Source organism: Protobothrops mucrosquamatus, unplaced genomic scaffold (genome assembly GCF_001527695.2).
Source record: "Protobothrops mucrosquamatus isolate PMUCROS unplaced genomic scaffold, P.Mucros_1.0 scaffold4351, whole genome shotgun sequence".
In the NCBI taxonomy this organism is placed as follows: domain Eukaryota; kingdom Metazoa; phylum Chordata; class Lepidosauria; order Squamata; family Viperidae; genus Protobothrops; species Protobothrops mucrosquamatus.
Window position 1 is genome coordinate 1 of NW_015390265.1, and position 9,401 is coordinate 9,401.

Here is a 9,401-nt window from a genome sequence, read left to right on the forward strand (position 1 = left end):
CCTCCCTCCTTAGTCCTCCCTCCCTCCTTCCCTCATTACTCTTCCTACTACTCCTCTCTCCTTCCCTCCTTGCTCCTCCTCCTCCCCCCCTCCCTCCTCCGTCTGAGGGGTCTTTGCTCCTCTGGCTGTTCCTGCTCCCGGCTCACCTTCTTGCTCCCCCCTCAGATGGAGATGAGCCCCTCCCCAATAAAAGATCTTTTTCTCTCACCCAGATCCCCTGCAGCGTTTCATTTTTTTCTTCGTCCTTGTAACCATCTCGACTTGGACTGGCCATTTGGGGGGGCGGCAGTGATCTCCCTTTGCACCCCCCTGGAGGAATCCTTGGCCCTCTTGCCCCCAGCCTCCCTCACTGGAGGGCTTCAAGCCAAGGTTGGCAGCCATTGCTGTGAGGGCGCCTGCCCTGGGCCGGGGCTGTAGACCTCCCGGTGCCCCCACCCAACCCAAGGATTCTCTGAGCATGTTCAGAGGGTCGAGAGACCTTGGGCTTTCTCCAGATCGGTTCAGGGCACAATCGAAGAAGAGGGAGGGGAGGGGGGTCCAGGCCCAGCCTCCTAAGCCACGGCTTCTCTGCCACAAACCCCGGTGCAAACTGCAAGATTTTGCCACGTTTCTCTCTCACTTCCTCCCAATGATGCAAATTAGTGTGTGTGGGGAGGGGGGAGGAATTGCTACCTTCTAATGAACTTGTGGAAGAAGAGAGGCCAAGAGAGGATCTCCCAGAAATGTTGGCTGTCCATTTCCCCCTCCTCAGAATAACTGAATCACAGAATAACAGGGTTGGAAGGGACCTTGGAGGTCATCTAGTCCAACCCCCTGCTCAGGCAGGAAACCCTACATCATTTCAGACAAATGGCTGTCCAGTCTCTTCTTAAAGACTTCCAGTGTTGGAGCATTCACAACTTCTGGAGGCAGGTTGTTCCACTGGTTAATTGTTCTAACCATCAGGAAGTTTTTCCTTAATTCCTGGTTGCTTCTCTCCTTGATGAGTTTCCACCCATTGCTCCTTGTCCTGCCTTCTGGAGCTTTGGAGAATGGACCCCCCCCCCTTTTCTGTGACAGCCCCTCAAATATTGGGACATTGCTATCATGTCATGTTCTCCTCCTCCTTCCCCATTCCTCTTCCTCCTCTTCCTTTTTTCTCCTCCTCCCTCCCCTCTTCTGCATTCCTCCTCCTCCTCCTCCTCCTCCTCCTCTTTTTCCCTCCCTCCCCTCCAATTAACCAGTGGAACAGTTGGCCTCCAGAGGTTGTGGGTGCTTCATCACTGGAGATTTTCAAGAAGAGACTGGGCAACCACTTGTATGGTTGGGCAACCACAGCATGGCTGGCTCAGGAATTCTGGGAGTTGAAGTCCACGAGTCATAAAAGAGCCAAGGTTGACTACCCCTGGTATAGGGTCTCCTGCTTGAGCTTGGGGTTGGACTAGAAGACCTCCAGGGTCCCTTCCATCTCACTTATGCTATTATTTCTTTTCCCTCCTCCTTCCTCCCCTCCTCCTCCTCTTCCTCCTTCCTTATCCCCCCACCTCCTCCTTGCCCCCTGCTTGGGCTGCTCCTGCAGGGCTGCTGAACGCTGGTCCCTCTGGCCCCTTCTTGCTAGCTGTCCATCAGCTGACCAAACACGAAAAAAACTCTCCCACACCCAGGTTCACACCCTTTGGTAAAGTTTCAGTGTCTTTAATGTTGTCTTTCATTATGTACAAACAGAGCAGTTTGGGCTTGGATTGATTGGTTGGTTGGTTGGTTGGTTGGTTGGTTGGTTGGTTGGTTGGTTGGTTCGTTCGTTCGTTCGTTCGTTCGTTCATTCATTGATCAGCCTTCTATCCCAACTCTCCCCCAGGATACAGAAACAGACACACACACACACACACACACACACACCTCCCCCATCTTTTCTCCACCCCTCTGCCCTGTAAGGCACATTGGGCTGGGAAAGATTGAGCAGTGAGTGTCCAGGAGGGTCTCCGGCTTCCAGCCCTCCCTTCAGCCATTGCCTGCCTCTTTCCCCAGATTTGGGGCTTCCTGAATCAGGATGGGGCCATTTTGTGTCTGGGCTGACTCAAGGCTGCCTCCCCCCAGCTCTGAAGGTGGAAGTTTTGGCCCTGCTGCAGCCAAGTCGGGTCCCCAAGGGCCAAGGGGCCCCATGTGCTTGGGGGCCCCTCTATCCCCCTTTCTCTTGAGAGAGACCCCACTGCCCGATAAGCAAGACCTGTCCTGGGGGCAAGGGGAGAGGGAGTGAGAGGGAGTCCCCTCTGGCCAGGTTACCCAGGACTGCCAGTCCCCTCATCTAATCTGTGGGGGGGGAACGGAGGACCAACCTTCCTCAACACGCATGTAAAGGGACATGAAACTCTTTAAGGGGAGGGTCATAGCCAAGGAACACGCCAACCGGGTCCAGCCCAAGGATTGGGAGAAAGTGTCCTTTGGAGGCAACTTCACAGACACACAAAGCAGACTGTATGGAGGGGCATTCGGGGGGGGGGACAGGCAAGGTAGCTCCAATCACTCAGAGGCGTCATCCTTATCCTATCTCGGCAGCGGCAGAGTCGGGGGTCCAGGAAAGCAGCTGATCCGGGAGTCCAATCTGGTGGTTTTTGCCATCTCTGTTCCTGCCAACGGTTAGGCGCTCCCTGGAAATGGAAGGAGAGTGGGTCAGACTATGGGGGCAATGGAGACTATCCTGGATATTGGCAATAAAGTCGTCAAGAAACACAGGAACATTGCATCCTAGGTTTAAAATAGCAGGGGAGATGCCCACTGGGCGAAAACTCTGAAACAGAGGTGTGCAATCTTGGCAACTTTAAAACTTGTGGACTTCACCCTTGTGTCCAACCTCCAAAAGGAATCTTGACCCTAAATCAGGGGTCTCTAACCTAGGCAATTTTAAGACCTGTGGACTTCAATTCCCAGAATTCCGGGAGTTGAAGTCCACAGGTCTTACAGTTGTCCAGGTTGGACACCCCTGGTCTAAATAAAACAAGATCTGTGTCAACTGAGTGTCCTTGGATGGACAATTCAGGGGCAAATTGCAAGGGAGAGGCAGGCCTCCGCAGCTGCCCCACAGCCCCTCAGTGTGAAAGGGCTACCAGATAGTCTGTCCCAGGACAAGCCACCCAACCAAGAAGCCCTGCCTGGCATGATGTAACTCACTCAACCGGACAAGTGTTGACTGCTGTGGCCACAACTGTCTTCATGATCTCCCACCAGTCAAGCCACCAGAGAAGAGATTGGCACAAAACGTGCTAAGCCTTGGATGAAGGCCTTATCTGCTGCCCACTGATGGTCACCTTCCTGTTTCAATGGAGGATGGGTCAAGGTAGGGCCCCGGCTCCATTTCCTTTCCCACCAGGCATTGCTTGTGGTGTGCAGAATAACAGAATAACAGAGCTGGAAGAGCAGGAGACTCTACACCATTTCAGACAGATGGTTATCCAATCTCTTCTTGAAAAACCTCCAGTGTTGGAGCACCCACAACATCTGGAGGCCACTCATTCCACTGGTTAATTGTTCTCCCTCTTAGGAAATTTCTCCTAGATTGCTTCTCTACTTGATTAGTTTCCATCTGTTGCTTCTTGTCCTGCCTTCAGGTGTTTTGGAGAACAGGTTGACCCCCTCTTCTTTGGGGAAGCCCCTCAAATATTGGAAGACCGCTGTCATGTCATCCCCAGTCCATTTTCACGTGGACTGGGCAGGTGTAAACCACTGCTCAGAACCCGGGATGTTTTTACACATGCCAACTTGCTCAACTAAGAGGATGCAGGCTTTGAAGAGGTTGCCTTAGATCTTGTGACCAGCATGCATACCCACCCTGACTGATGGGCCGCAGGCCCTGGGGACGGTGATGGTTGTGTGGGTCAAGACCCACAAGTGCATGGAAGTCCTTGGAAGCAGAATAGCAGCAACCTTCGCAGGCAAACAGGGGGAAAGATTGCTGGTCCTGTTTTCAAAAATAATTCTAGTGATCTTCCACAAAGCTCTAAAGACACGTTTATAAGGACCTCGTGTAAAACCTGACTAACCTTTCAGAAAGCACCGGTCAGACATTATGCAGGCAGAGGTTTCTTGGAAACCAGTGTCCAGTCTCCCCAAACTAGAATGATCCAGGAGGGCAGATCCTAGCAAGATCAATGAATGACTAAGCTGTATCTACAGCAGGGGTCTTCAAACGTGGCCCTTTTATGACTTGTGGACTTCAACTCCCAGAATTCCTCAGCCAGCCAGGGCTGGCTGAGGAATTCTGGGAGCTGAAGTCCACATGTCATAAAAGGGCCAAGTTTGAAGATCCCTGATCTACAGCAAAAAAATGAGTTCAGTGGTGGACGACACTACTTTGAATGTGGAAAGAAGCAAAGAACCAGGGGTACCGTATTTTCAATATTTGAGGGGCTGTCACAGAGAAGAGGGGCTCCACCTATTTGTATTCTCCAAAGCACCTGAGGGCAGGACAAGAAGCAATGGATGGAAACTGATCAAGGAGAGATTCAACCTAGAACTAAGAAATTTCTAGAGAGAGAACAATTAATCGATGGAAAAGGTTGCCTTTAGAAGTTGTGAGTGCTTCATCACGCTAGATTTTCAAGAAGAGATGGCTGAAATGGTATAGGGTCTCCTGTTTGAGCAGGGGGTTGGACTAGAACAGTGGTGGCGAACCTAGGGCACGCATGCCAGAGGCGGCACTCAGAGCCCTCTCTGTGGGCACGCGCACCATGCCCTGGAGATGGGAACCGTCCCTCTTCAACCTGCTAACTCACTGAGGTCCCACATGGCCAGATGCATCCCAGCATGGCTGGTTTCCCTCCCTCCCCTCCATCCCATCCCTCCTGGCCTCGCATGCTTTCCTTTTCTCGGGCACGACCCACTGCATCCTCAGCTGTCGGCCGTCTGTCCAGCTCAGAGGCGCCTTCTCTGAACTGCTGGCAGCAGGCTGCCGAGCCCCAGAGTGCACCGGTCAAGGGGCCGGCCGGCTATGGCTGCTGGTGGACACTGTTGGCCCCCATGCACTCGCTGGCCTCTGTGTGCGGGGGCCGATGGTGTCAGGCAGCAGCTGCCCCAGCCCCTGCCTCGCCTTGCCCTGCGACAATGGCACCCCCGCCCTGCCTCGCCTCGCCTCGCCTCACCCTGCAGGACGAGCCTCCTGCCCACCACCCCACCTGCCAGAGACCCCCTGGATCTCCCCCAACCCTGCCTGGCCCCCACAGACATCCCTCCCCACAAGCAACATCGAGGTGACCATGCCCACCTTGGCCACACCCACCCAGTCTGCCATAACCACAGCCATGCCCACCCAGTGGGCCACGCCTACCTGGCACCCGGCGATAAATAAGTGGGTTTTGGGTTTGCAGTTTGGGCACTCGGTCTCTAAAAGGTTCGCCATCACTGGACTAGAAGACCTTGATGGTCCCTTCCAACTCTGTTATTCTGCTATGAGCGGTGGGCTAGGAACGAGTCAAAATGGTTAGTAGACCATGTTGGTGCTATGATTAGCAGGCCCTGATTGATGGCCACTTCCCAGAAGTTGAAAGTATTTCGAATCATCCATATCATCGCCAACTGAGAGGTGGCCTCAAAAGGAAGAGCCATGTAGCTCCAAAGAAGATCTGGAGGACCATCCGTGGTGTCCTGCTAGGCCCATGAGAAGGGCCTTCAACTGTCCACCTTTGGAAGCCTCCTAATATTTGCTTTCGGCTGGCGAGAGGTTAGTACTCACCCTTGGTCGACCTACAGGTTCTGAGACACTGACTTTCAGATTCAAAATTGTTCTTGTTGCCGCCGCAGCCGCCATAGATGAATCCCTCACATTTGAGAGTGGAAACATTGAAGAAGAAGCGTGGGAACATCGCCTTACAGATGCCACAGATGGAGGGCAGCTGGCAAACATCTGCAGCAGCCAGAGAGAGAGAGAGACAAGATGAGACAGGAGACAAAGGGAAACCAACTCTAGAAGTCCTCTAGGAGGAGAAATATTCCTGGAAAGCCCCCTGATATTTAGAAGCTCATTTCTGATGTATGTATATTCTGCAGTGAGTTACAGAAAATAAAAAAGAACTTCAAATACTGGAACGCTAGAGAGCATTTCACTGAGGTTGCCGTAAGTGGCGCCATCTTGAGGCCAATGAGCCCCACCCGCGGTCATTGAATTGAATTGAATTGAATACTTTATTTGGCCAAGTATGATTAGACACACGAATATGTCTCCAGCACAGTAGCTCTCAGTGTATGCGCAAAGCAACAAAATAATAATGACAGTAGTAATAGTAATAGTAATAGTAATAGTAATAGTAATAGTAATAATAATAATCCCAAAACAACTGGAGCACCACTTGGACACCATCATCGGCATTGACAAATTCGCAATTAGTCAATTGCAAAAGGCGGTTTTACTAGAAACTGCTTCCATCCTGCGACGAGATCTGTAATACCATCAAACATCCACATCTGCCTATCCCAGGTCCTTGGGAAGGACTCGATAGGTAGAGAGAAATGTCAAATCTAGTCTGAACATCTGGCTGACTGTGCGATGATTAATAATAATAATAATAATAATAATAATAATAATAATAATAATAATAATAATAATAATAATAATAATAATAATAATAATAATACACAATATGCCAGATATCGCAGTTGTAGAGAACCGAAGCGTATAGCTGCTTGATATCGCTGTACCAGGAAATGCCAGAGTTGAAGAAAAAGAACTGGAAAAAATGACGAAATATCGCGACCTGGCCATCGAGACTGCGCGATTGAGGATGAAACGTGTAACAGTGGTGCCCATTGTCATCGGGGCACTGGGAACTATGTCCAAAAACTTTGCAAAACACATCAAGAAACTGCAGCTTCCTGCAATAACTCCAGCAATGCTACAAAAAACTGCGCTACTCAGAACATCTCACATTTTAAGGAGATACCTGGTTGACACCTAGGATGCTGATAGCAACCCGTGTCAACCATCAGCGCCAGCCAATTTGAATGTTCAGTTGACTGAGGTTCACGTCTAAATAATAATAATAATAATAATAATAATAATAATAATAATAATAATAATAATAATAATAATAATAATATACCATCAAACATCCACATCTGCCTATCCCAGGTCCTTGGTAAGGACTCGATAGGTAGACAAAATGCCAAATCCAGTCTAAACATCTGGCTGACTGTGCGATGATCAATAATAATAATAATAATAATAATAATAATAATAATAATAATAGCACAACCAATGGGGGGAGAAAAAATGCATGACATCCACCTTCTCAGAAAGGGGGGGGGGAAGAGATGTTTTGCAGGAGAAGGCTTGGCTGTTCCCAGCCCACAGTAGGGTGGGATGTGCCTGTGAAAGTGGGGGCATTGCCCTCCCTTGCACAAAGCCAATCCCGTGACATGGTAAGCCTTCTGCTCTAAAGTTGGCAGATGTCAGGTCTCCCAGGAACCAAGAAAGATACATCGAGTTATCTCAAAGATGCTTTTCCACGAGGCAACTGGACTTTCTTGTTTTTCTTTGAAGATGTTTTGCTTCTCATCCAAGAAGCTTCTTCAGTTCTGACTGGAGGGTGGGCAACAGTGAAGGGATGCAGGACAGAAAATATCCTGCAGCCAAGAACACCCATTTCCACCACTCAGGAGACCCTGAGGACACAGGTAAACCTCCAAGTGGCCTCAATGACCCTCTAAAAGGAATGCAAACGACCAGCTGTCTGCAAGGAGTATAAATACTTCCATTCTCCACCATCCACTCAGAGCTGAAGAAGCTTCTTGGAAACCTCTTCAAAGAAAAACAAAGAAAGTCCAGTTGCCTCTTGAAAAAGCACCTTTGGCACAACTATGACCTGGATGACTGAGAATCTCCCTAAATATACATCTAGTTACTTCCAAGTAATTTCCTTTATGGTTCCCCACTTACAGACAGAATCTCGCCATACTAACTATTTGCATATTATAGATAATACTCTGAGCATCTCTAGGGAGGAACTGTCTTAACTCTCTTCCTCCTGACCAAACTATCTGCTGCCTCTTTGCTTTCTGGAATGCAGCCTCTCCCTCCTGGTAATCCAGACTACATTCACTACACATTTGTCTTTTTTTTCTCTAGACTGGCCATACCTAATTCCTGCAACCGTTCATCATATCTATCTATCTATCTATCTATCTATCTATCTATCTATCTATCTATCTATCTATCTATCTATCTATCTATCTATCTATCTATCTATCTATCTATCTATCTTCTATTCATCTGTCTATCATCTATTCATCTATCTATATATCTATTGACTATTCATCTGTCTATTTATCTATCTATTCATCTATCTATCTTTCATTCATCTATCTATCGACTATTCATCTGTCTATCTAGCTACTTATCTATCTATCTATCTATCTATCTATCTATGTATCTATCTATCTATCTATCTTCTATTCATCTATCTATCTATCTATCTATCTATCTGGCTGGCTGGCTGGCTGGCTGTCTATCTATCTATCTATCTATCTATCTATCTATCTATCTATCTATCTATCTATCTATCTATCTATCTATCTATCTATCATCTATTCATATATCTATCTATATATCTATTGACTATTCATCTGTCTGTCTATCTATCTATTCATCTATCTATCTATCATCTATTCATCTATCTATCTTTCATCTATTTATCTATCAACTATTTATCTGTCTAACTATGTATATATCTATGTTATCTATCTATTTATCTATCTATCTATCTATCTATCTATCTATCTATCTATCTATCTACTACCTACCTACCTACCTACCTACCTACCTACCTACCTACCTACCTACCTACCTATCTATCTATCTATCTATCTATCTATCTATCTATCTATCTATCTATCTATCTATCTATCTATCTATCTATCTATCTATCTGAATAGAACTGGAAAGGACTTGGAGATCTTCTAATCCAACCTTCTGTTCAAGCAGGGGACCCTATACCCTTTCAGACAAATGGCTGTCCAACCTCTTCTTAAAAACCTCCAGTGATGGAGCACCCACAATTTCTGGAGGCAGGTTGTTCCACTGGTTAATTGTCCTCCCTGTCAGGAAGTGTCTCCTTAATTCCAGGTTGTTTCTCTCCTTGATTAGTTGCCATCCGTTGCTTCTCTAGGTGCTTTGGAGAAGAGGTGGACCCCGTCCTCTTTGTGGCAGCCCCTCAAATAATGAAACACTGCTACCGTGCCCCCCCCCATCCTTCTTTTCTCTAGGCTCTCAGAAAGCTGAGAGGGAAAGAGGAAGGAGGGAAGGAAGGAGCAAGTGAGGGGTAAACAAATCTCCAGAGCCCTCAAAGCAAAGTCAAGGAGTAAAGCAGGCTGGGCAGCTCCCGGAGGCGAAGGGGGGAGGCCGGAAGGAATGCAGCCTCCAGAGCTCTGTGTCATCC

General features: G+C 48.1%; 1 protein-coding gene across 1 annotated transcript in view; it reads right to left on the reverse strand.

The window, feature by feature from the left end:
- Nucleotides 1-1,797: 1,797 nt before the first annotated feature.
- LOC107298887 (boophilin-G2-like) overlaps nucleotides 1,798-9,401 on the reverse strand; it is a 14,773-nt gene continuing 7,169 nt past the window's right edge. The window contains exons 3-4 of the mRNA XM_015828248.1: nucleotides 5,705-5,875; nucleotides 1,798-2,627 (exon numbers count right to left, since the gene is read on the reverse strand). Coding sequence (XP_015683734.1) covers nucleotides 2,617-2,627; nucleotides 5,705-5,875 — 182 coding nt within the window. The 3' untranslated portion in view covers nucleotides 1,798-2,616. The remainder of the gene's footprint in view (nucleotides 2,628-5,704; nucleotides 5,876-9,401) is intronic.